Genomic DNA, 26988 nt, shown 5'->3' on the forward strand with positions numbered 1-26988 from the left:
AAATTATTAAATAATGTGGAATGTTTATGAGGCCTTTGATGTTCTGCTTACAATTACATTAAAATGAAATTGAATGAAATTTCATTTCATTCATTCATTTCATTCATTTAATTCATTTGTTTCATTAATTGAGAAAATGAAATTAGTGAATGAAGAAGACTATTTTCTTTCCATTTGAAAACCTTCATTTTAGACTGAATTTGTTCTAGCTGTATAGTGCTGGGCATGATCTAGCAGCTGGTACTTCACATTAAGCAGATCTTTGAAGAAGGATACTCATCCTTACTGAAGAGCATCATTGCTCAGTTTGGTATGCATAGGTTTAGAAAAGAATTCTAATCAGACTGTCAGCAATTCATTGATTTATATATAATTTTATTTTACAGAAGGAGGTGATGAGGTTGTCAGAAAGATAAAAAATTTTTACTCGGGTGTTGCAGAAAATGAAGCTGTTACTAAAATAATTGTGATTCTCTCTTCTGCTGGGAATTCTCTAAAAGAAGGAGTTAGTGAAGTTCTGCAAGAGTTTGATAAATATAAGGAGTTGTGGACAGAAGATAAAGATACCAAATTTCAGGTCAGTTCAATGATTAACATTTACAGGACTATTCTTCATTAATCCTATCTTTTGAATTCAGAAAATATTTTGAAAAATCAAGGAAATAAAAAAGATGTAGAAAACACATTTACAGCTGAAATTCTTCTTTTATCTTTCTGTAGGAATGGTACTATATGTGCTAATACAGATTAGTAGGTTCCTTGTTCCTCCTTGCTCTTACAGGAGAAGTACTAGCATTTGACTTCTGTATAAAGAAAATGTTTGTATTTTGCTTTGCCTTTTCGTGCTTCTGTGCCATTCTAGATACTGAAAACCTGGTAATTGCTTTATTTTGTTTGTGTAACTCTGGATTTTTGGCCACAAAAAACCAACCCAGTTTGATATGAGGCATGCCTCTATGCAAATACAGATACCACAGAGAATTAACAAGAGGAGTTAGAGATATGCACATGCCTGCAAGGCTACTGGTATCACAGGGATATGGTGGGATGGAACCTATGAGTGAAGTGTTGGAATGGAGGGGCACAGGCTCTTTAGGAAGGCTAGGCAGGGAAGACCAGGTCAGGATTAAAAGGTGGGCATAGGCAGGTGATATTATAATGGGGATCTGCTACAGGCTGCCTGACCAGGAGGTCCAAGCAGATGAGACTTTCTGTAGACAGACAGGAGCAGCCTAGTACTCACAAACCCTGATCCTCATGGGGGGCTTTAACCACTCTGATATCTGCTGGAGGAACAACACATCTGGGCATAAACAATCCAGGATGTTCCTGGAATGTGTTGAAGATACTTCTTTGACCAAGTAGTGAAAGAGCCAATGAGAAGAGGTGCTGTACTCTACCTTGTTCTCACCAACAAGGAGGAGCTGGGGATGGAGGGTGGAGCTCAAGAGCAGTTTTATGCTGCAGTGACCATGAAATGGTAGAATTCAAGATGAGTTTATGTGGGTTGAAAACCCACCAATTCATAAGCAGGGATGAAAATTTCCTGTTAGTCTAATTAAAATTTTAAGTCTAATGTAATTAATGTTACTGGCTTGATCTAGTTACTACTGAGGAATAGACTACTGATACAGTGAAACCTTCAATAATAAGCCAGTTAAGTTTTATACACACATGTTAAATTTCTACATTCTTCCTTTTCCACTATGCTAACCCTTCCACTGACTATCTGGCTACTCTTGGGCAGAAGAGTAGAAGTGGGATAACGCTTTCAGCATTTATTACTTGCCCATGCAGTATAAGCATAATCAATACAGGTCTTAAGTAACATTGCTGAATTGCAGCTTTTCAGAATCACAAAATGTTTCTACCCTTGAGCTCTGCTCAGGGAACTACTTAGAACATGTGTTTTATTGTGATTGTTTCTCACATAATTTGGCTTATAAGGTAGCCTTTCTGTAAGTGTGGGCATGTATTTGACCTCTGTTTCATCACCTGTTTTCAAAAAACAAGTAGGTCCTTAATATGTCTTGGTTATCTGTTTCTCTGTTGAATTTGGTTGGAATTTCTCAACAAGGTTGAGTGTTAGTGACAGAGAAATTTGTAAACATTCATTTTACAATGCTAGCAAGGCTACAGAAGGTAAAACTAAGTATAATAATGGTATACATTTTCAGTAATTACTGAATTACAGTTACAACATATTTTACCAAAATTATGGAAAAGGACATTTGTTGATTGACATTTTAAACTACACACAGGAATTTTTTGCTACTGGTCCCTCCCTGTCTGAAATTAAAGAAGAAATAGTTCACTACGATACATTTGAGCAAGAGACGAAAAATTTAAAACCTGTTATTCTTCTTGGTCCAATTGAATTGCACACAGGTATGACATTTTGTTATCTTAGTATGTACAGTAAGATAATGAGTAAAATAGTCACACAGTCACAGAAGATGCATAGTTGAAAGGGACCCACAAGGATCATCAAAGTCCAACTCCTGACCCTGCACAGGACCATCCCCAAGAATTACACCATGTGCCTGAGAGCACTGTCCAAATGCTTCTGTCAGGCTGGTGCTGTGACCATTTCCCTGAGGTGCCGGTTCTAGCCCAACCACCCTCTGGGTGAAGAACCTTTTTCTAATATCCAGCCTGACCCTCCCCTGACACAACTTCAGGCCATTCCTCTGTGTCCTGTCACTGGTTACTACCAAGAAGAGATCAGAGCCTGCCCCTCCTCTTCCCCTCACAAGGAAGGTGTAACTTCAAATCCCCTCTCAGTCTCCTCCAGGCTGAACAGACCAAGTGCCCTCAGCTGCTCTTCATATGGCTTCCCCTCAAGGCCCTTCATCATCTTCACTGACCTCCTTTGGATGCTCTCTAATAGTTTAGTATCTTTCTTATTTTGTGGTGACCAAAACTGCACACAGGCCTCAAGGTGATGAGGCTGCCCCGGTGCAGAGCAGAGCAGGACAATGTCCTCCCTTGTGTGGCTGGTGATGCTGTGCCTGATGCTGCCAGGACATGCTTGGCCCTCCTGGCTGCCAGGGCACTGCTGATGCATCTTAGGAGCCCTAGGTTCCTTTCTGTGCCATTGCTTTCCAGCATCTCATTCCCCAGTCTGTGCCCACATCCAGGGTTTCCCCATTCCAGGTGCAGAATCCGGCACTTTCCCTTGTTGAACTACACATGCTTGGTGATTGCCCAGCCCTCTGATTTGTCGAGGTCTCTCTGCAGGACCTCTCTGCCTTGAAGAGAGTCAACAGCTCCACCTAGTCTGGGAACTTCCTTAGTATCCCTTCCAGTTCTATGTCCAAGTCATTTATGAATGTGTTGAAGAGCCTAAGGTCTAAAATGGAGCCTTGTGGAACCCCACTATTGCCAGGTCCCCAGTCTGATGTCACCTCATTCACTGCGACCCTTTGTGTCCAGCCCATGAGCCAGCTGCTCACCGTCACATGATGTGTTTATCCAGCTGTGTGCTTTGTCCAGAAGGACACTATGACAGACAGGTTTATTCTTGTAAATATGAATACATCTATTGAAATCTATCTAGATATATTTCAACGTGAATAGAAACCACTGAAGAGACCTCACCATCTGTCAGCCAGGGCTCACTCAGATCCTTCTAAGAATCTGTGATTAAAAATCCTCCATTCCCCTTGCCTTCTCCGCTTGTAAATATGGACACTAAGTTTTGTCATGAATGTGAAGTTGTTATGGAGACTTTTCAAAAAGTTAATGAATGTGTATTGACACTGATTTGATCATTCTTGGTACTCCTGTCTGGCATCACATCAGCCAATGGTTATAAAGAGCAGTGGAAACATAAAGCACCTTCTTTAGTACTGGTGAAAGACTAGCACTTAACAGCATTAATGTGTTGTTCCCTTTCAGTGTGTGTTTCAGGAGGAGACATGGCTACTTAGTCATTCCCATGTTTAGTGTCTCTAGCTCTCAGAACATTATGTTCTGAATTAAGCTGTTTATTCTATGGCATTTGTGCCATAGCTGATTGTGCTAAGGATTCCAATGGCACTTATCCCTTTCCCCTCACAGGTTTTTACAAGGCTAACACATCTTCTCTTGACCAACTATCTGGTTGGTACCTAGTGACAAGTAGAAAATGGATCCTGCTGCAAATATCAGTGTGGCTGCATTTCTGATGAACAGCCCTCTTCTTCTGACAGATTAGTTTGATTAGATTAAGAAATAATCTGTAAATTTTTTCTTTCTTGCACATCAGAGAAGCAGAAGATGCCTGCTTTGAAGACTGGAATTCATTTCAGGATCTTGGTGGTGTGTTGATCCTATTTCTTTCAGTGAACAAGCAAAAATGTCAGACTGCTCACTGCACATCCTCATTCAGTTTCTGGATGCAGTTTCTTCTTAATGAGACCACTCTGGAAAACTCTATTATTGTGTGACCAAGAATAGGAGGAAAGAGTGTATCCAAAAGAATATGGATTTTGTTGATGGTCACATGTGACCACTGCATCAAAGGGACCCAAAGCTTCTAGGTTACAGAACAAAGATATGAAATGTCTTTTATGATCTGGGACAGTGGGTAGTTCCTTGGACTCAGTTTAGGTTTGGGAACTGATTTATTGTGATTTACAGATTTTAACTTCTGGAAGGGTGTGGTAATTTTCTTGAATTATCCCTGCGGTTCAGGAATCATCTCTTTAATGTTAATAGACACATTATTAAAGGAGAATCTATGTCTGCTGCAGAATTTGATTTGTGAGCAGAAGTGTTTCATGCTGTTAGTATATTTTCCTTTCCTTTAGCAGAGTACAGAATGCTGCCTAATAAAATCCTAATTTTTGTGAAAATAAATTCAAATTCTTGACTCTTCTGTCTCTTCAGTGTTGGTTTCTGATCATATATTAAGTGCATATGACATGATGTGTCACCTTACAGTTTTAGCCGTGAACTATTCCAATCCCAATTTTGAACTCCCAAGATGCCATTTCCTCAACGGGTATAAAGCATTTAAATATCACTGATCTTAATACATTTGGTTAATGAATACCAAAGCTATTCACTGAAAATCCACATTAATAAGTAGACATTTTGTTCTTTATTCATCTTTTCTATGTGCTCCACTAGGTAAGCTCACCAATAGGTTTTACAGATGCCATAATATGCAATAAAACTACAGAAATATATTCAATTATAGTTGAAATTGTTTTGAAACTTTTAAAATGCTGTAATAGAATTGCTTGTCTGCTGTTTTCTAATTGCTGGTAGAGAACCATATGTGATGATGTGGGCTTTAAAGAAAAATTAAGATCTTAATTAATTTTTTATTTTATTGTTTTTTAAAACCAGAACCACTGAAAAAAGCTTTAACAATTGAAGCCAGTTCCTGGAAGATGGTCCTCTGTCGTTATTTAAATGAGGAATATAAAGCGAAATTGCTAGACATGATGTCGTTCATAAATGATTACCTAAACAAATTGGCTCGACCTCTGGTTGACTTAGATGATGTCAGATTAGCAATGGAAGCTTTATCTGCCATTCAAGAAAGGAGATCAGATATAGACATCTCTATGGGACCTATTGAAGTAAGATTACTTAATTTCTTATATTGCAAAATATTATTGTTATTATTAATAATAATATCTATAATAAGAGTCACAGGATAATATAAACTTTGAACTCTAACAACAAGTTCACTGTCTTGAGGGAACTAGGCTGAAGATGGGAAACAAAATATTATTTTTTGGTTTCTATATTATAAATTACGAATCTGACAATTTAATAGACTCTGTATTGATGCAGAACAGAAAAAAAATTCTTTCTGAAATTATAATATAGAAACAATCTAGGAGACAACATGCAGAAATAAGATGAGAACACAAGATAAGAGAGCACAATGCTCCTTTTTGCTTTTCATTAGCCTTAATCCTATTACTTTTTCTGTGTGTGTAAACAAATGTCTTGATCATCTAACCACTTGAAATATAGCCAGAGAATATTCATGAAACCACACATCACAGTATGCTGTCAAAAACTGGCAACATTCTTATAGTTTTTTCTATAAGAAAGAAGCTGAAAGGAGCTAAAACGAACTGATTATAAGTACTTGGTATTTACTATCACTCTCTGAAACAGTCAGCTTAATAGAACAAACAATTAGTTAAATTATGTAGAGGTAAACTGTGGAAATACAGCTGCCTTCTTATGGGTGTATCTAGTATGTTAGAAAGTTTTAGCCTTACACCAAATATAAGAATATGAACAATAGTTTAAACATTTAGAAATATTCACATCTACGTAATGTTACTAGTCTGTCTTCAGGATATGATAGTCATACTCATAGCTGTTAAATAAAGCAAGTAAGAGGAACTGAGTTCAGCACTGTCTACTTGCTGGGTTTTGCATGTGGAGGAAATTATGCAAACTTAATAAATAAAGAAAAGGTATTAAAAAGATGAAGTATTAACATTTTGTTTATTATTATTATTATTGTGCTTCTGCCACTTTTAAGATAAATATTTAAGATAATGATCTTTCCCAAACTACTTATATTTCACATATCTCATGAACATTGATTGCCTTTCTAGATTAATGTAATGGGTTCTGTCAATGTCAGTAGGGTTAGTCATGTTAACAAGTCACCCTTAGATCCTTTTTCTTGAGGAGATGAATAACCCTAGACACCAGTGCAGGCTGGGTAAAAATCAGCTTTGCAGTAAAAGAAGTTCTTTTTTGAAAATACACCACAGTGAACATGAGCTAGAAAAGTGCCCTTGTGACAAAGAGGTTTAAGGGTCTCCTGGGCCTTTTACAAGCTGTATTGCCAGCAGGTTGAGGGATATGATTCCCTCTGCTCTGGGATATGAGATTTATCTGAGTTCTGTGTTCAGTGCTGGGCTTCCCGTTACAAGACAGACATGGACATACTGGAGTGAGTCCAGCAAATGATGAAGGAAATATGAAAATGAATTTATTTTTAAATAATGCAGTGTGTTTTGGAGTAGGATCATAAAGCAGAAGGTAAGCAAATAAATTGCAGATTGAGAACAAACAAAATGAAAGGTTCATTCCATTACAGATACGTATCCATATATTTGACAGTTCGGCAAACTTCGCAAAACAGGTTTTATAGATGATATGGCAAAATATTTATAGATGTGTAACTTAACATACACAGTCATTCAGAGTCAGGAAAAATTCATCAAAATCTGCATTCAGGTGGACTGTAGATAAGTGGAATAAAATATCAATGACATGATAAAATTTTATATTTTCTGATATTAAATCTACTGTGTTTGTATATGTTTTCCTAGTATTTCATCCAAGACATCTTTGAAGAAATAGTTTTTGCTGCTGTTCCCTAGTTCTTCATTCCTCATCATTATTAGGAAAAAAAAAAACACCAAAACAGTTATGGCTAAAATATAAGAACAGATTTTCTTTAAAATGTTTTCTACAAATTTGATCTATGTTTCCTCAAATGAACTTATAATACATTCTTAAGGTAGTTTTTTTGGTTTTTTTCATCTAGGAAGCCTATGCCATTTTAAATGCATATAATGTGGAAATTACAAAAGAGGAATCAGATGGTGTTGATTCAATGAGATATGCTTATAATAAATTAAAAACCCAAGCTGTAAGTACATAAAATTATGTTATTTTCCATTTCTGGAAAACATGTGAATTTCTTCAGGTCATAAATGAGAGTGTGAGACTAATTGTCCATCCTCTCTGATTTCTCACTCTTTACATCAGTTGTGCAGTAGTGTCTTAATCTACTATCAGTATGTTCATTTTCTAATTTAATTTTTATAGATAACTTTGATATTTAAATACTATTGTAGCTTTTATATATATGTATAAAACCTGCAAGAAAATGCTGTGTCTGCTCTCCCTAATTTCCAGTTTTTGTGTAATTTTTGTCTGATCAGGGAGTTTATTACCCTTAAGTTACATTTTTCTAAGAAGTGCATACTCTGCCAGTGCCCTTACCCTTAAGCAGGAGTTGTACATTCACCTTTATGATTTAGAACAGTCTTGCATCCCTCAAAAATTCTTTGTTTATTGAGTATTTTATGTAATGAAGGTGTTTAGATGGAAATATGTAGATATTTTGTTGAATTGATTAAGTTACCTACCTTATCCTCTTCCAAAGATTAATCACTCAGGAAAGGACTCAAGAGTATGTTTTACATTTTTGTGCAGCTCTTGGTTATTTCTCTCAAAATTTTGATCAAAGAAAAAGAAATTTTTTAAAGACAAAGCTGAGCCCTGTGTGAGGAAGATTACTCAATTAGCTTGGGGTTTGAGGTTTTTTGGAGGGAGGAAAGAAAGATAATAGGATCTTAGCATCTTGTTCCACCACCGCCTTGTAATGAAACACATTCCTTTAAAGTGCAATGCAAGATTTTGTTATGGTTTTTGGTTGAGGCGGTTTGGTTTATCCCTCACCTTTCCTCTCAAAAATTGAATATAGCGCCATAAAGGGGAAAAAAATGTATTTAGCTTCAAGTAATCAACTTTCGTTCAAAAATTTGAGATGTTTTATTCATTATTTTGATTTATATCTAACTCAAATATCTGTTACTGATTCTTACAGAAATAACTTTTATTTTAATCTTTTCCATGTCAGATTGTAGTTCAAGATGAGTTGGTTGAAGTTCAGCCCAAGTTTAAGAGTGAGTTGCTAGAAGCAGTTGCAGTTTATCAGGAGGATGTGTCAGAGTTTGAAACAGCGTATGAAACGGTAAATGAATTTAGTACTATTTTGGTTTGCAGGATTTGGGTGCCAGAATTTTATTTTGTTTAGTTACTGATGTTGGATGCCATGGCTGCTAAGTAGTCATCACTGTAGGTCAAACTTTTCAGTATAAAGAAATACATACAACTCTATAAAGAAAGAAAAGAAGCACTGGTGATGCAACTTGTAATGAAATTGTGATTATAAATTACAAATTAATTTAGAAACTGTAGTACATGTTGTGGCATCTTTGCACACACATCAGCATTAAAAAGGACCACTATCCTTGTTTTGTTATTTTCAGCAAAATAAGGAAGTATGAAAAGTTAGAGTCTAATCTTATTAAGTTTAATTAATTTAAGGGATTTTCAATTCCATAGAAGTTATGTCTTCTTAGATTTACCACTGTAAGTATTGAATTGCCAAGCTACATGACTTGATGGGAGTTTGACTAATAAAAATATGTATTCTGTAATGGCCTGTAAATATAGAGTGGCCTTCAGTCACTTTGGGAATTAATATTCCATTTTTGTTAATTGCTTATTTGATAGGAAGGGCCTATGGTTCCAAACATTCCACCTCAGGAAGCCAGTAAGAGGTTGCAGATCTTTCAGGTAAGAAAGTGAACAGTTGAATTTGCAACTAATTAATTAAATCTGCTCTTGCTTATCATAAAAAGTTTACCAAATTATGATTTGGATGCTCATTATAATATTATGTTATCTATAGTTTCTCTCACACAATGTTTTCCTTAATGTGGAAGGATTGATTGCTTGATCTGTAACCTTTCTTCACTCTTCATATTTTGTGAGGAGAAATTATCAATTTGAAGTAATAAAAGCTGTAAAATAGGGAAGAGTCAATTATGACGCCTTGATAATGGCTGAAAATAAGCCAGGTTACAAAGCAGTCATGAGCCAATTTTATAATCTTTTAAAGATCACATTCTTCATTAGATAGCTGTCTTTCAACTTGTTATTTATTTGCTATGAACCCTAATTCATAGGTCCAGGAGCAGTATTTTCTCTAGTTTTAATCCTTCTTTTTTTCTGCAAGTTATAGTAACTTGAGTAGTACTTTCATTAATCTAAAATAATGTATAGATTGTATAAAGTAAATTCTTAGTTTGTGAAAAGAACTAAGTGACTAACAGAAGGTGCTTAACACTTCTAATGCATCTGATATGTACTGAAAATTTAATGATTCTAGTTAAATTTGCTGTTTCTTATTTTGCCAAGAGAATGCTCTGTACTTTTGGATACTAGTTGCAAAAATCATTTTTCTTTCCATTTTTCTATGGTGATCATATTCTTTTGGATAGCAGTTAGACTTTGAAAGTAATTGTGTTATTTGGCACTCTGGTGTTTTTCTTCAAGCTATATATTTGTTTAGATCAAAAATATTTTCATGTATTTTACATATACTTCTAATAGACTTAATAAAAGTTTGAAACAGTTTAATGATTTTATTTTAGACAATTTTAAGTTAAAACTAATAAACTTGTATTTTCATTTGGTCTGTATGAAACACAACTTAATCAGGCTAACTTTGATGAGCTGTGGAGAAAGTTTATCACGTACTCATCTGGTGAACGGTTGTTTGGATTGCCTGTCACAGAGTATGACATTTTGCATAAAGTCAGGTAACTGGAAATATCATTGCCTTAAGTATGTTAGAAAGTCTTAGGCTTACACCAAAGGCAGAAATATTACAATATGCAAGTTTTCCATTGCCTTGAATAAATAAATAAATAAATAAACAAATTAAAAAGTTCTAATGAATTTGTTAATTCTAATTTGTTATGATATTGTCAATTTTGAAAAAATATTTATTTATTATTGCAATAGAATGATACCAGATGATTTTGCGGTGTAGAAATACTATATAAAGCGGCAATATGCCCTGTTCTAGACATAAATAGAAATTTAAATATATATTTATATATTAAGATATGGTAGAAAGTGAAGAAGAAATGTAAGGAAAGATCATTCTATCATGATATAAGAAGAATTTAACTACAGCTTTTATGAAAGTCTGAATTTTTTGAGCAGCTGTACTAATGATGATCAGATTCTAAAACTTTTGCTCCAGCCATTTCAATAGTATGATGATGATTTGCCCCAGAGGAGGATCTCACTGTTTCTGCCTGGTTTTAGATCAGAGTTTTAGTTCAGTTTCAGAGAGTGCATCTAAGTAAATTGACAGTTTGTTTCCACCTGCCATGGTCTGCTTTGCACTGCAGAGCAAGCTCAGGGCATATAACCTTGGTTTCTTTTGGGCTAACGGGGTTTTGGAGAACTAGGCAAAAGCAAAACTTCTCCAAATATGTTTACTGTGGATGTTTGGACCTTAGCACCAGCCATCTGCCTTTTTTTGTGGACTCTTTTTGATGAAGTATTCTTTTCTATATTAAAAAACATACTCTACTTGTCTACCCCTATTTTCGTAGTATTATTTAATATATCATGTATTTAAATACTGTGAGGTATCCAGAGAGATGATTGAAATTATTGGCATAATTGCTTCTTTTTTTCCAGGAAGGAGTTAGGCTTGCTTCAGAAATTGTATGGATTATATGATACTGTAATAAGCACTATTGATGGTTACTATGACATACTTTGGACAGAGATAGATATTGAAAAAATCACTAATGAACTTACAGATTATCAAGCCAGGTATGTTTAATATATGAATAGTAACAGATGTTAAGTGCATTAAGATTTAAGTGAGTTCAGCAAAGCCCTTTACATATTTATCAAAAACTCCATGAATAAGGTTTGTAGTAAACAATAAGATTATTCAAGAAGAATTAATTGTAGTTAAGCAGCCTTTTGCCTGTAGCTTTGATAACTGAAGGGCATTCAGTCAGTCGAAGTGCCGGTCTCAATAGCTAAACCAGCCGAAAGGTTAGGAGGACTGAAATTTTATTTGTAAAAGCCAAGTTCTTCAACTGGGATGACTAGCCCATTGATTTTAAGTTTTGCATCCAAGAATAATTGGCACAAAATTCTTTCTCCCTCAGAGAAAGGCAGGCAGGTGTTAAACATCCAATTTGACATCAAGCAGGGAGCTAACCAACATGAACATACTGATAACCACCCAGCAATGACATAGCTCTAAGCCAAACAGATGCTGCTGTATTGCTCCTGATTACTGGGAATATGAAATCATATCAGTGGGAGGTAGAGAAATAAGTGATAAAGGATGCAAAACCAATGATTTATTGTTTTTCCTGATAAGGATATACTTTACCATTTGCACTGGGGTATTCCTGTGGTAGGTCACCTGCTCTGTTCTTGGTGTGTTGGCTCTTTAAAAGTGTGGTCGAAGAGGTGGATATTTATTTAACTGTTCTCAGGCTTTTGTCCACCCTATAAATATGTAGTTTTCATTAGTGAATGGTTTCAGAACCACTAACCAAAAGTGGAGGAGACATTTTCATGTCTGTCTACATAATGGTGTGTTAGTAAGTACCATGTCTATTAAATTGAAGTAAATATTATATTTTTACAATTATTTAATACATGACAATTAACTAATTTAACTAATATTTTTCTTTGTTTTTTTCTTTTCCAATGAAGAGTTTCTGATGATAAGCAGGAGGTAACTATGTTTTAACAGAAACTATAGTATTTTTAATTTCCTTTACTTGTAGGGAAAATATCTATGTTGGAGACTATTAAATACTATGATTTTTAAGTAGGGCATTTGTATTAGTTTTTCCTAAACAGGTAGGCTAGCTGACATAAAAAATGTTGACCTTAATACAATCCACTTCATATCTCCTTGTTTAAACTCTTGTTTAAACAATTCTAATTTTGATAAAAGGGACATTTACTACTGTATCACTTTAATTTAACTGCAGGTGCCGTAGACTACCTAAAGGCCTCCACCACTGGCAAGCATTTTCAGATCTCAAAAAAAGAATTGAGGATTTTATTGAGTGTTGTTCTTTGCTGGAAATGATGTCTGACAAAGCAATGAAGCAAAGACACTGGGATCGTATTTCTGAAACAACAGGACATCCATTTGATGTAGAATCTGAGACCTTTTGCCTTCGAAACATCATGGAAGCACCAATTCTTCAAAATAAAGAAGACATTGAGGTAGGTACATATGTTTTTTCTCTCCTTGTTCCTTTTTCTATTGTCAGCAAAAATAATGTGATGGCTTATAAAATGGTTACTCCCTTTAAAAATAATTACTTCTTTAAAGCCCTTGACTCTCAATCAGACCACACTGGTTTAAAACAATCTGTGTTTTATTTAGAAGCAGAAGTAGCAGCTGTAATCTCTAGACCCTTATTTTTAGATAATCTCTTCACATTCCTTCTGCCATTATTTTTTAATTATTTTCTTAGCTCTTTTTAAGCAGGAAAAATCCTCAAACAAAACTTTAAATGGTTATGGTCAGCTAATTTTTTACCTCTGTTATTGCTTTATAGTTTTGAAGGTAAATCAGAAATTTTAGATGAGGACTTCATGCTTAAGAATATTTAATATTAATTTTTTTCTAGATTATTAGAAATAACATTTTGATTACTTTGGCTTCTTTTGAACCACACAGCTTCAAAAAAGCCGTCCCCTATAACTTGTGAATACTCAGTGGAATTTCCGTTTTTTATATGGAAAATACATATGCAAAAGCTTATTATATCTATACTTGATTTATATGGAAGCATTCCAAGGTGATCTGCTTAATTTTTAATTAAGCTCTGATTTGAAAAGAATGTTGGACTTGACCTTTCCAACTTAAACTTTTCTTAGATTCTGTGATTTTATAAACTGAAGTGTGGTAAGAGTCAGAGTTCATCTGGTGATGAGTCTCATCACTAGCCCTCCTCAGCCTTGTAAAAATTATGATCCAAAATCTTTTATACACAGAAATAACAAAATGTGAAGCCATAGAAAATACATATCCATCCATTTCCAAAAGTGATTTTTTTCAGATATCTATACAAATAATTTGAGTAACATTAGTAGTGTGATATCTTCATTTTTTAATATTCTATGACTGGATGTGCAGTATTAGGAAATTCATGTCACAAGACTGGAGAGTCTAAAAGTCCTTTCTTTGCAGGATATATGCATATCTGCTATGAAGGAAAAGGATATAGAAGCCAAACTGTATCAAGTAGCTGAAACCTGGGGAGCCCAAAATCTGAGCTTTGCACAGTTCAAAGCAAGAGGAGAGTTACTGCTAAAGGGAATTGAATCAGCAGAAATTATGATATTGATGGAGGACAGTTTAATGGTTCTGGATTCTCTACTGTCCAATAGGTACTTGGCATTGATCATGTATGGCATTTTCAGAAATACACTGTGATAGCAACAATACTATTATTCAGCTAGGTTAGCAGTAAATTTGAATTAAATGTTTTTTAATAACACAAACTATTAAAAGGCCTAATGAAAAATCTCCTTATGAGAAAGACTTCAATGCATATTCAATTAAGACAACTTTCATCTCAATATACTTGAATGTAACTAAGCTGCTAAAATCTTTCCCTAATGCTGTTCTTGTTCTAAGTGAAACAAGAGTTAGTTTGTTCTGGGTTTGGTTTTTTTTCACCATTGTAAGTATTTATTTTATAATAGCTTTATTTAGAATTAGATAGTTTATACTCCTCTCCACTTTTAGATACAACACAGCATTTAAAAAGCAAATTCAGAGCTGGGTTTCTAAACTAAGCAACTCTTCACACATAATTGAAGAATGGCTGGTTGTGCAGAACCTCTGGATTTATCTTGAAGCTGTTTTTGTAGCAGGAGATATTGCAAAAGAGTTACCTCAGGTAAACTTTACAATGCTTGCCTAATATTGTTTACAAAAAGCTTTCTGTGCAATAATTTTCACCAGATTATGCTTTGGTTTTTCTATATATAGGAAGCAAAGCGTTTTCAGAATATTGACAAATCATGGGTAAAAATAATGCAACGAGCTCATGAAAACCCAAATGTAGTTGCCTGCTGTGTTGGAGATGATACTATGGAGCAACTTCTCCCTTATTTACATGAACAGTTGGAAGTATGTCAGAAATCACTTACAGGGTATGAATTGTTTAATTTTTACCGCTTTACTATATTGTAAATAGTTTTTATGAAGCATTAATTGTATTTCAGTCTTCCTTATACTACTATATAGAAAAAATTACAACCTGAAATAGTTTAATAAAAATCTTGTTTAATTTTAAAGATATTTAGAGAAGAAAAGACTACTGTTTCCAAGATTCTTTTTTATTTCTGATCCTGCACTTGTTGAAATTCTTGGACAAGCAAGTGATTCTCATACAATCCAGGTATGAACTTAATGATTTTTTTCTTCTTATTAAAAAAAAATACAATACAGAGGAGCATTTAATAAAATGGGAGGCAAACATTTTCTTTTTATAAAGCTTGATTGAAAAATAATTTGGTTTCTTGCTCTTGACTCTAAAAATACGTGAAATGGATACCTGTAATTCAAAACAGTCTTCAGAATTCAGAACACTAGAACATGGTTTGATCAAGTGATTTACTTGTGGTTTCTTTCCCAACTAAATTAATAAAAGGACCCTGTGAGGCTTTCCTGCTTTGCATATTGCAAAATTCTTCCACCCAGTCTGGATTGTTGCTGAAGGACAATTGAGATAAGCCAGCTGATCTCTGCTAGATCATCTCTGCAAACTGTAAAACTACAGTAGACAGAGATCAAATTCTACACAACTATTTCTGTAATTGTTACCTGGGGAGGGCCAGAAATTCCTCTGTAGGTTCAGATGAATTTTGCAGGATAACTTTATTTGAGGGTTTTTTTTTCAGTTTGCTAATGCTGAATATTTACATTGAATAACTCCCGAATTATTCTTACAGCCACATCTGACTTCCATATCTGACAACATAAATGAAGTAGAGTTTCACCCAAAGGATTACGATCGCATACTGGCAGTCATATCAAGAGAAGGAGAAAAAATTTCAGTAATTATCTGATTTTTTTTCTAGAAACATTAAATAGATAAACAATTTTATTATTAAACATATAAGATATATTAAGGTGAATTATTGTTAATTTCAAATAAATATTTCAAGGACTTTTGTTAAAAAGACTAGAATGTGTCTTCATGAAATAAATTGGTTGGATATGAATTGAAGTAAAATCTGTAGCTGTCATGAATAGAAATTTAGTAACTATGTAGTAACTCATATTCTTGAACAGAATTTTGGTAAATATGTTCTATTTTATACATCTACTTTCATTAAATTTACAGCTGGACACTCCAGTGGTTGCAAAAGGACCAGTAGAAATTTGGTTGAAGATTTTATTGCAAATGCAGCAGAAGTCATTGCATGGCATAATTAGAGCAGCATTTTACCAAATTAGTGACCCAGGATATCAGTTATTGAATTTTCTTAATCAATTCCCAGCACAGGTAAGAATACGAGATATGTACATGTGTCTGCAGTCTGGGTTGTATCTGGGGGCAGGTGGAAGGTAAAGAGCACGTGGGATTGCATGTATGAGGAAGTTTTCATAGAGGAAACAAGGGGAAGGATCTGCTCAGTAGAAGGTAATCCTAAATAATAAATATCTATCACTTTGATTTGGATACCCACTATACAGTATCATATTTTTCTTGCCATCTGCTTTAACTTTAATTTTTTATTTCTCTTGGAGAATATAAAGTAGAGCTTAATATTTTCTGTAATTGATTTTTAATCCCTTTCAGCTGCAAATAAAATTGCATGTGCAGATTGATTTCTCTCATAATTTAAGATTGTGAGAGCTATGATTATGATTATTTATCTCATCATTTACAAGATTTACCTCATAGTTCATATATTTGTCACTATGATAATGCAATCATAGTACAAGGCTATGTTGAAAGATTCTAGAAACTCCTCCATCTTACTTATAATTATTAAATTTCATTTAAAATTATTGAACTGTTTCCCATTCTGTGTGAATTCTGAATCTGTAATTTGCTGACTGGTACAGTGCTGGGTGTAATTTTTAATAAAAATTCTGCAGATACTAAAACTAGCTATTATGTTGCTATTTAAAAAAAATCAATACATTTAAATATTTAATAGAATTATCCTAAAGCTCTATTTATCATGTAATTGGGTATTGTCTCAGCAGTGTCTATTTGAAAATTTTTTCTACCTTAAACAAATAAGGACTGTCTTGTTTCATGTCAGACAGTTTGATGTCGCTTTACTACTGTCTGCAAATATCTTTTGTCACATCTTGCTAAGTTCTTATGTTCAAAAAACTGTTTGTATTGGAAGGGTTTGGCCAAGGAATTTTTACAAAGGAAAGCTGTATTACAGAAGAGAGAAAAAGTTGGGCAAAATACTGACAAATTAAATATTTTCTTCAAACTGCCTTTTTCCTGACTCAGAAACTGCTGTTATAGACAACATGAAATAATCACATCCAAATATTAATGTTCTTTATTTTTTTGTTTTCCTTTGACTTATTGGTCATTCTAACATTAATCTTTTTTAGACTCTACCTATGATAGGTCACCATTTAAAATCATGAGGCTGTCTTCTAATACAGAAACTTGTAACCATGAACTCACTACAGTTATAGGGAGTCAGAAAAGTAGAAAGAGATGTTTAGTAAAACTTTTAGGGCTTGGTGCTTTGTGAATATCAAAATGTGGGTAATAAAGGGGTACAGAGATTGTCTGTCATTTTTTGTTGTGGGTGTTGTAAATCAAAACCAGTCTGAAACAGTAATTTATGTACAACATGCTATAACTCTTTAGATTTATTTGGAAGCAAAATGTGCTCTAGGCTTTACTCTGGGCATGACAGAATGTTAGAAGGCAATCCATCCCATGTTCAGTGAAAATTCACAGCAATTTGATGTTCTTTAATTAGTTACAAATTGGCAATGGAACATTTTCAGGTCTTCTCCCCCCAGAGCCAGTTTAGGTATGTATTCCTGGAGTTCTCTAAGGGATTACAAGGGAAACTGACTCTAGTCCTTAGTTTGAGTGTATCTCACTATGTGACAATTTTTGTAAGATTTTTTAGTGCTTTCTCAGCAGGTTGTGCAGCAGAGCCAATTAATTCAGCTAAGGTGTCCTGGTGGGTTAGAGTCATGTTGGATGTAGTGATGTTTTGGAACTGTCTACACCATAATTTATCATTCCTATTATAACTAAGCCTTTTGTAACACAGCTGGAGCTCAACAAGTGATTAGTTTGTATATTTTTCATGTATTACGCTTTTAGGTTGGATTACTGGGAATTCAAATATTGTGGACACGTGATGGAGAAGAAGCACTACGCAATGCTAAGGATGACAAAAAAATCATGGATGTAACCAATGCTAGATTTCTGGATATTCTGAATACATTGATTGGCCAGACCACACAGGATCTTTCCAAGTTTGAGAGAGTGAAATTTGAAACACTTATTACCATTCATGTGCATCAGCGTGATATTTTTGATGACTTGGTATAGACTTTGATTTCTGACAACTAAATGCATTTTCTATCATAATACTCTTTCTTATATGTGATAGCTACAGTTACATGTGTATGCATATCTAAGAGATGTCCATAATCTCACCACAGTGAAAATAATACAATTTTGCTTAAAAAGAATAGTTCTGTCAAATCTTTTTGCCAAATGTTTACACTTTTCCAAGAATATTTAAATTTTCCATGTCTTCCAATAGAGTTTGTTTTTGGTAGGCAAAGCAAAGTACTTCCTTTCTTTGAAATAAGTTGTACTGCTCTTAATTGCATAACTTAAGAAGTTGAGACTGCTGAGGGTGTTGTAACTGTAACATCATTTCCTCATGACTTTACAGAATCTCAGTTGGCACATGGCTGCATGTTCTTAAGGAGACTACAGAGAACTCAAACAAAAAACCTACTAAAATCAGCAGATAGTTGCAATCCTACACTTGAATTTTTGAGGCTCTGCTAAATTGTTACCATTCCTTCATTCTTCGGGGAATGGCATCTTCAACGCTGTCCCTCACATTTTTCCAGAGGCTGTTTAGGTTATACAGCATTTGCCTCAGTCACATCCTTTCCTCATCACACCCTTTGTTGCAGTGTGTTTGAAGAATGTAGCACTGTGCTGTTTGCATTTCGCACTTGGAAAGTGGACTGCCCTACCAAAGCAGTTTCAGATTTATTTGATAACAGAGATGTTGGGATGATTGGGTTAAGCGGTCAGGAGGGTTTTTTTAATATCAGTTTAGCATACATCTGAATATGTTATATCATGCTTATTGTATATAAGTTTACTTACACAGGAACCTTAATCTGAGTAATCACTCATTATTCACATAAAAATAAGCATTTTATCACAGTTGGTAAAGGCAGTAAGTGTAGATGCTCGGTAATAACACATACTTTTACTTTCTTTTAAGGTAAAAATGAACATCAGAACACCAACTGATTTTGAGTGGTTAAAGCAGTCTAGATTCTACTATAAAGAGGATTATGATCAAGTCATCGTAGCAATTACAGATGTTGATTTTGTTTACCAAAATGAATTTCTGGGTTGCACTGATCGTCTGGTTATAACACCTCTTACAGACAGGTTAGAAAAGCAATTATAGATAAGGAATACTTTTAATATCTAATTATTTAATATTTATCTCTGAAGAGATACAATCTGAGTTAAGTCCTGTGTGGGCTGAAAGCATTATCATACATTTGCTTAATATACTCTTTTAGAGAAGGTAAAATAGAGTCTCACTACTCTGTACACTTACTAATTCCTTTATCACTGCCTTTATCACAGTCTTAAAAAGAACATTTAATAACAGAATTTCATTTTTTTAAGCTTATATAGTAACATATAGTTTAGCAGTCTACTGAAGACAAGGTTAGGTCAAATATTTCAAATTTTGTAATAAGAGATTCTTTAAGGATTCTGTGGCTTCTTTGAGAGTCTAAGAAAAAGCTGTGTGCACTCACCTTCCTTCTTCTGAAGCCAAGCAAGTAAATGGTCATTTTGTTTCAAATGTGGCTTAACAAAGAACTGTTTTTCCTTTTTCCTTTTGGGGATATCTTTGCTTCCTTACTTGTGCAAATTATTTCTCCTTTTGATCCTTTCTTGAGATATCACTTTAAAGCAAATGAGAAAATAGAAGACCAAGAGATATTTCATTTGCAAAAAGATCCTCTCGAGAAATAAAAACAACTTCCAACCTACAGTCATTTACTTTGATATCTGTGTGGTGTATGTGCTTCTATGACTTATTTAAATACCTTTATTTCTCCAGAAGAGGTAGAGCTGCTATTGTGACAATATAGAAATTTCAGTAGATTTCTGCAGTGAACTGTATTGCCCTCAGCAACTGAGTATTTTTGATGTAAAATTGTTAAACTCTACCCCAAAATTGATTGAAGTAGAATGGCAGAGAGAAAGCCTTCCTGTCACTTAGGAACTCCTTATTATATAGAAAGCAAGAAAGTTCCTGCAGTGCAAGTTGGATGTAATAAATTACAGTTATTCAAACTAAATTGAGGACCAGTTAGTGATAAAACTCTGTTCAATATGGATTAAAACCAGAAATACTTCATTTAGAATGTGTCCAAACTATGTTGATTTGATAGTGAAGATACCCCATTGCTTTATTGCTTTAGCATTATTCTTCTATACCTTGCCATGAATGAAAATCATAACTAAGGTTCACATATAAGTAAAACTGTAATCTAGACCTTTTAAGACTTAAAAAAAAAAAAAAAAGTGGTAAGGCTTAGGGTTCTTTTTTTCATAGAATTGTAACTATATCTTACGCATAGCATGGAAAGGTCCCAGCTGGAATCACTGGGGATTTAGTCAAAGGTAGCATAATTAAATGTATATGGGTTAGTATGCTGCAAAATATGATGACATAGCAGAATGCAACAGCAGAATGTGCTCTTTATAGCTGCCAGAAAAGTTAATGAGAAATACCTTTATGGGATGTGCATTGATTTTTTAGCTTGTTAACACCAGGGTTTGTTTGATTTGTTGGGTTTCTTTTCTTTTATAAGTAGTATTTAAATGTTATATTTTGTGCCTTTTACCTTTCTGAACTTCTTGCACTGAAATCCTTGGGATTGCTTTATGAAGAAGTAGCATTTCAACATAGGGGCTGTAAAATCTATTGTATAACTGTATCTGTATTTTATATATATGCATTTATATCTTTAATATAATTTAATAGATTAACATCAATTTATATTTGTAGGTGCTATATAACTTTAGCGCAAGCTTTGGGAATGAACATGGGAGGAGCTCCAGCAGGACCAGCTGGAACTGGTAAAACAGAAACAACGAAAGACATGGGAAAGGCTCTGGGAAAATACGTAGTAGTCTTTAACTGCTCTGATCAAATGGACTTCAGAGGTTTGGGTAGGATTTTCAAAGGTAAGATTTCTTCCTGTAGGATAGAAGAGACTTCCACAGGTCATTTAACAGGTGCAGGTAGAGCAGGGTGCTCACTCAGAACCTTATTTGTGTTGGGTTTTGGCTGTCTCCGGGGATGGATGTTCTGCAACACCTCTGCTGAAGTGTTTTGATCATTCTCATCACATTTTTTAATACTTCCTCTGGCTTGGAATCTTCCACATTGAAACACATGTCCATTGTCGTCTCTTCTTCCTCTGCACCTCTGAAAGAAACCTGACTCTAATTTCTCAGTGCCTATTTTCTAGCTGTCAACAGCAATAGGCTTTTCCCTTTGCTTTCACTTCAGGCTCAACAAATGCTGTTCTCAGCCTCTCCCACTGTGTCATGTCCTCCCTCCAGCCACTGACAATGACAGCAACCAAGGGGCGCACTCATGCAAATGTGTCAATGTCCCTCCCCTACTGGGAAACCCCAAAGTGAGCGTGGTACTCCAGCTGCTGCCTCACAAGTGCTGAGTATGAGGTGATTGCTGGTATGCCTCACCCTGCAGCCCACACTCTTGCCCAGTATGCAGCTGGCTTCTCTTGCTACAAGGGCATAGCTCTGATTCGTGCCTAATTAGTTGTTAAATGGACCAGCAGATCGTTTTCTACAAAACTGCTTTGCAATGCAGTCAGCACAGAGCTTGTACTGCTGCATGGGGTTATTCTAGTCCAAGGGACTTGAACTTCACGGGATTTCTGTCAGCTCCTTTTTCAGAGTAATCGTATTGTATGTATTGGGAAGCAAGAGGCATAAAAGTGGCTAAAGCTGTGTGTTTATAAACATATTGCCCATTTGAAAGTCATTAAAATTTTAGAAAATCTTTGAGTTACAAAATCCATGACAGAATGTCTTTAAAGTGATTTAGTCTTTACTGCGCAACACAAATAAACCCTGAATGACTTGCATAAATTATTCACAATTAAATGGCAAGCTTTCAGTATGCATGGAAGAAAAACATGGCTTGCTGGTACTTTAATATCATTTGGGAAAAAATGCTGTTAAAAACTTCCTTATAAAACATTGTGAAAGGAAAAACAGTTCTCTTAGGTGCTACTACATCCATGTTACTTTTCCAAACAGAAATTAGGCAACTGTGAAAATAATCCTGTACAAAAAATATTCTTGTTATTAAAATAGTACTTCTAGATTTCTCTTTTAATTTCTTTTTTCTTTCTCTGGGTTTCTCTCTTTCTTTCATAGACATATCCACACTTTGAATGTTGTTAATGTCTTGTATTATTATGAGAAACTAATTTAGTGGGGACTTAAAATGGTAAAATAAAAACAGTGACTTTTTTGCTGGTATTTAGGACTAATGTTTTGTAGCTCTAAGTCAATTATTTTTAACTTTTTAGACTAACAGTACAGCTTTTTGCAAATAATTGAATGGAGCTCTACAATAAAAGGCTACATTCGCAGAATAATCTATAAAATTAGTTACCAAATACCCAAAATTATCAAAATATTTTTTCAGACTTTGGCTCACTTTTAGCAATGTGTATAAATCAACTAATATTAATTCAGACAGATATGGAAACAGTCAGGTGGATTGGAGGAAGATAGGCCTTGACTACAGGGCTATAAATAAAACTAGTGTGATTTAATTACTTGAAGGTAAAGTAATTTAGTTCAGATATTCAAATACGCATGAAGGACAAGAGATAATATTTTTTTCTTTCTCTGTTTTAGGTCTTGCACAGTCTGGATCTTGGGGATGTTTTGATGAATTCAATCGAATTGAGTTACCTGTCTTGTCAGTAGCAGCACAACAAATCTATATTATTTTAACAGCAAGGAAAGAAAAAAAAAAGCAGTTCATTTTTTCTGATGGAGACTGTGTGGATTTAAATCCAGAGTTTGGAATTTTCCTAACTATGGTGAGTGTAGTAATAATTTCAAAGTGGCAAATTATGCTACATAGAGGTTAAGTGACATGGTGAAAATAACTGGTTTTATTCATAAAATAATATCACTATAGAATTATAATTAAGTGCACAATACCTAAATAATATGATTATTCATGAATGGCCTGCCTTCATTTTGACTTTATTATTATGGGAAGGGTTCCTAATTATATCCCTTCATTGCTGTATTGCTATTCACTGCAGACTAAGAGTTTGACCAAACTTGCAGAATTCTCTGTGCTCACTGAGAGGACTGAAACACTAATGTGCTTTACTACCATATATTCAATAAGGCTAATAATAATGCATTAATAATTCATTAATGTTTTAATACTATTACTGTATTAGTAGTCTAAAAGTATTAATACTTTAACAGTATTAATGAGAAAGATATTGTAGGGAGAGGGGAGAAAAAGAACATTCACTTAAAGAAGGAGATAAAAGAAAGATGGTTTTCAGGGACACAGGTCTTGACTAATGGGTACCTACATGGATATGTAAAAATTCTTCAATCTCCCGTAATATTAACTTTCGGAATATGCTGTCTTGTTGCCATTGGATTCTTGAGGCTTCAAAGCACTATTTCCTGTAATCTCATGGGCAGGAAATTTTAAAGTGTATGTTTCCTAATGCCAAGGCAGATGGCAATCCAAGATTACTTTATGGGAAATTAAAATTACAGTAATTGGTAGGCAAGACTTCTAACTCCGAACTGCTCTAAGTATTTATATATGCAATTATTTTTATTGAACAATAAAATGAGGCTATTTTGACTATTGCAAATGATAATGCTGCATTATGTTTTCTTATTTAGAATCCGGGATATGCTGGACGTCAAGAACTACCAGAAAATCTCAAAGTACAGTTTAGATCTGTTGCAATGATGGTTCCAGATAGACAGGTATAATTCCTGACTGAACTGAAAGGACAAAATGTATTTTGATTTGCTGACCTGTCTTCAGGAGAACCTAATCAAATTTCTACAAATATTTGTATTTCAGATAATTATAAGGGTTAAACTTGCAAGCTATGGATTCATTGATAATGTGGTCTTGGCTAAGAAATTCTTTGTTCTTTATAAACTTTGTGAGGAGCAGCTCACTAAGCAGGTAATGTTATGTATTCATTTTTCTTTGTATTTGCATAGTAAAACCTCCTACTTTTTGGGTTATGCAAATTGTTTCTGAAACATCACTTCCGTGCCTTTTACAAAATATTGAAGTACTTTAAATGTAATTTAACAAATACCTCTTTAAAATTTCTGAATAAATTACTACATCAATTCATTAATATGTAGTTGTATATGCACCTTTTTGTTAAAAATGTTGCTTTTTAGTTAGTTGCAAGTGCATGAGGTTCTCTGCCTAAACATGTCAGCCAGACAAAAATGATCCCAGTCATATAATTTTTCTGTAAGAATTATCTAGGGCTAGGCTAAGTAGTTGGAAATTGGAAACTGGAAACCACAGGAGAAATGTCTAGTTTGATTCAAGTTGTTTTTGTCCCCTTAGCACTGTCTTGATCTAAGTCTGTGCTTTAAGATGCCTTAGTTGAAAAGACATGGCCTAGAATGGAACTACTAGTTTTTTAGAACCCTGCTATTCAGAGCTATAATTTTTTTTTTTTTTATATGGCATGATAAATGGTTAAATCAATTAAATTTCAATTAGGAAAGAATAACCTTACAGGACACACATCTTCCTGAAAACAACTTTATTATCCTTCATTATATTGAACAGAATAATTCCTAAACAGCAGCAACAATTCCTATATTAGCTACCTTTTGCAGGCAGGACAACTGCACTATACAAGTAAATATGCAAGTAAAGCTTAATATATTGATTAAATAAAGCTAGAGAACTTGTTACTGATACATAAGCCTTCTTTCACTCTCTAGGTCCATTATGACTTTGGTCTGAGGAATATCCTTTCAGTACTGAGGACTCTTGGAGCTCAAAAGAGAGCCAGGCCAAATGAAAGCGAATTAAGTATTGTCATGAGAGGGTTAAGAGATATGAATCTTTCTAAGCTGGTAAGAATATAATTTAATATTTAAGCACCATGTAGAGGAAAGCCTAATAGATATTTCATGGGTTTTGTATGAGATCAGAAAAAAATCTCAAACATTCTTTTCTTTAAAAAATGAAACATGATAACCTTTGTGTTATCATTAAACAGCATAGAGAGTTTATTAGACTTGTAAAGAGTGTTTATTATGCAAAGGTTCAAATAGATTAATATTAAGGCTTACCTCTGCATGTGACTTTCAGTGTCCTGACTTGTGCACAGACTGATCACTGTACCATAAGTAAATTGATTAATGAATATCCACTAAATCAGACTTTTAAAGATTTATTTCCAGATAGGATGTTCTTTCCAATATATGCTGCAAGTGGTTTACAAATCAATTTTATAAATTGCCTCCAGTGGCTACTCTGTGGGAAATTTCCTTCAATTCTGAATTTCTCTTTTGCATGGCTTGAGGATGACATTTTCAAAATGCTGTTTTTGTAGCAAACTCTCCTGTTAACTGTCTGTAAGCATCTGTAGCTAGAAAGTATGTTATTACTGCGTTTTCTTTTAAAACAGAGACTAATTTTGATTTGGAAGCATTCTTTGAATAACCATCCTTTAAACATTTAATAACTTTTTTTTTTTTTTTTCAGATAGATGAAGATGAGCCTTTGTTTCTGAGTCTTATCAATGATCTCTTCCCGGGGTTGCAGTTGGACAGCAGTACTTATGATGAGCTTCAGGCTGCAGTAGCTCATCAGGTTGAAGAGGCAGGATTGGTTAACCATCCACCATGGAACCTTAAGCTTGTTCAGGTAAAACTTTTTTTTCTAAAGCATTCTTCACAATCAGGAGTCAAAACAATGTGTTTGTGGCTAGACCACTGTCTTACCCAAGAGCCTGCACATTGCATATGGGAAAAACTGAAGGTTGTGTGTGCACCATGCTGAGGAAGACCAATTCAAGGGACTTGCACTGTGGTGCCTGTAGATCTTCGTCCTGGACTGATACAAGCCTTTATTCAGCTTGCAGAGGAAGAAACTGTATATAGTTCATCTTACAAGATTTTGGCACCCAGGAGGACTACCCCTGTTTTGTGCCATTCAGTTCATTCATACTTGCATAGGCAGACTGGCACTTCCACAGCAAACCTATGGGTAATATTAAAAGACAAACAGAAAATTCAGTAGAGAATTCTCCTGAAACTAAACCCATACACAGTTTTGGAGGAAATGCAGTCCCTATGTTTGTTTCATATACACAGGTATTTCAGACTGTAGTAATTACTCATTCTTCTGTAGTATTGATGTTTTACTACTATTAATTTTTCTTTTTAAATAATACAGAAAACTCTTTTTCAAATCTCATAAAACTGTTTTCAGCTGCTTAAAAAAGTTTAGGTAAGATTTAGTTCTGTGAACCATTTATACTGTACTTGCTTAGTGCTGAAAAGATTAAGAACTGAAGATATATACTCTTCCACAAAACACTAAAATTCAGCAAATGCATGCTAAATTCAATTCTGAGCATATAACTTCTATGTATAATACATCTTAATCACTACTAAGTGCAAGCAAAAATCTTTCTAAAGCATGTATTTATTTTTATTTTGCTTTTTAAATTGAAATCTTTTATTTTGATGTTGTTAATAGTTGTATGAAACTAATCTAGTACGTCATGGGTTGATGACACTTGGACCTAGTGGATCTGGAAAAACGATGGTTATAACTATATTAATGAGAGCACTCACAGAATGCGGCCAACCTCATAAGGAAATGCGCATGAACCCCAAAGCTATTACTGCTCCTCAAATGTTTGGAAAACTAGATGCTGCAACTAATGACTGGACGGATGGAATCTTTTCTACTCTGTGGAGGAAAACACTGAAAACCAAAAAGGGTATGTAAATACTTCTCATTTGATATCATTAAAATGCATCTTGAATG

At 34.4% G+C, this 26988-nt stretch overlaps 1 protein-coding gene across 1 annotated transcript in view; it reads left to right on the forward strand.

Annotated features, from left to right (window-relative positions):
* The window catches only part of DNAH8 (dynein axonemal heavy chain 8), a 117270-nt gene that overhangs the window by 32975 nt on the left and 57307 nt on the right, over window positions 1–26988 (forward strand). The window contains 24 exon segments of the mRNA XM_038132165.1: window positions 387–577; window positions 2262–2388; window positions 5338–5573; window positions 7520–7624; window positions 8621–8734; window positions 9280–9342; window positions 10270–10370; window positions 11266–11403; window positions 12594–12834; window positions 13808–14007; window positions 14369–14522; window positions 14615–14778; window positions 14924–15026; window positions 15580–15684; window positions 15975–16136; window positions 17952–18176; window positions 19105–19277; window positions 20920–21098; window positions 22815–23002; window positions 23844–23930; window positions 24031–24138; window positions 24927–25061; window positions 25696–25857; window positions 26695–26941. Coding sequence (XP_037988093.1) covers window positions 387–577; window positions 2262–2388; window positions 5338–5573; window positions 7520–7624; window positions 8621–8734; window positions 9280–9342; window positions 10270–10370; window positions 11266–11403; window positions 12594–12834; window positions 13808–14007; window positions 14369–14522; window positions 14615–14778; window positions 14924–15026; window positions 15580–15684; window positions 15975–16136; window positions 17952–18176; window positions 19105–19277; window positions 20920–21098; window positions 22815–23002; window positions 23844–23930; window positions 24031–24138; window positions 24927–25061; window positions 25696–25857; window positions 26695–26941 — 3708 coding nt within the window.

The sequence above is a fragment of the Motacilla alba genome, chromosome 3 (assembly GCF_015832195.1).
Source record: "Motacilla alba alba isolate MOTALB_02 chromosome 3, Motacilla_alba_V1.0_pri, whole genome shotgun sequence".
NCBI classification, from domain to species: Eukaryota; Metazoa; Chordata; class Aves; order Passeriformes; family Motacillidae; genus Motacilla; species Motacilla alba.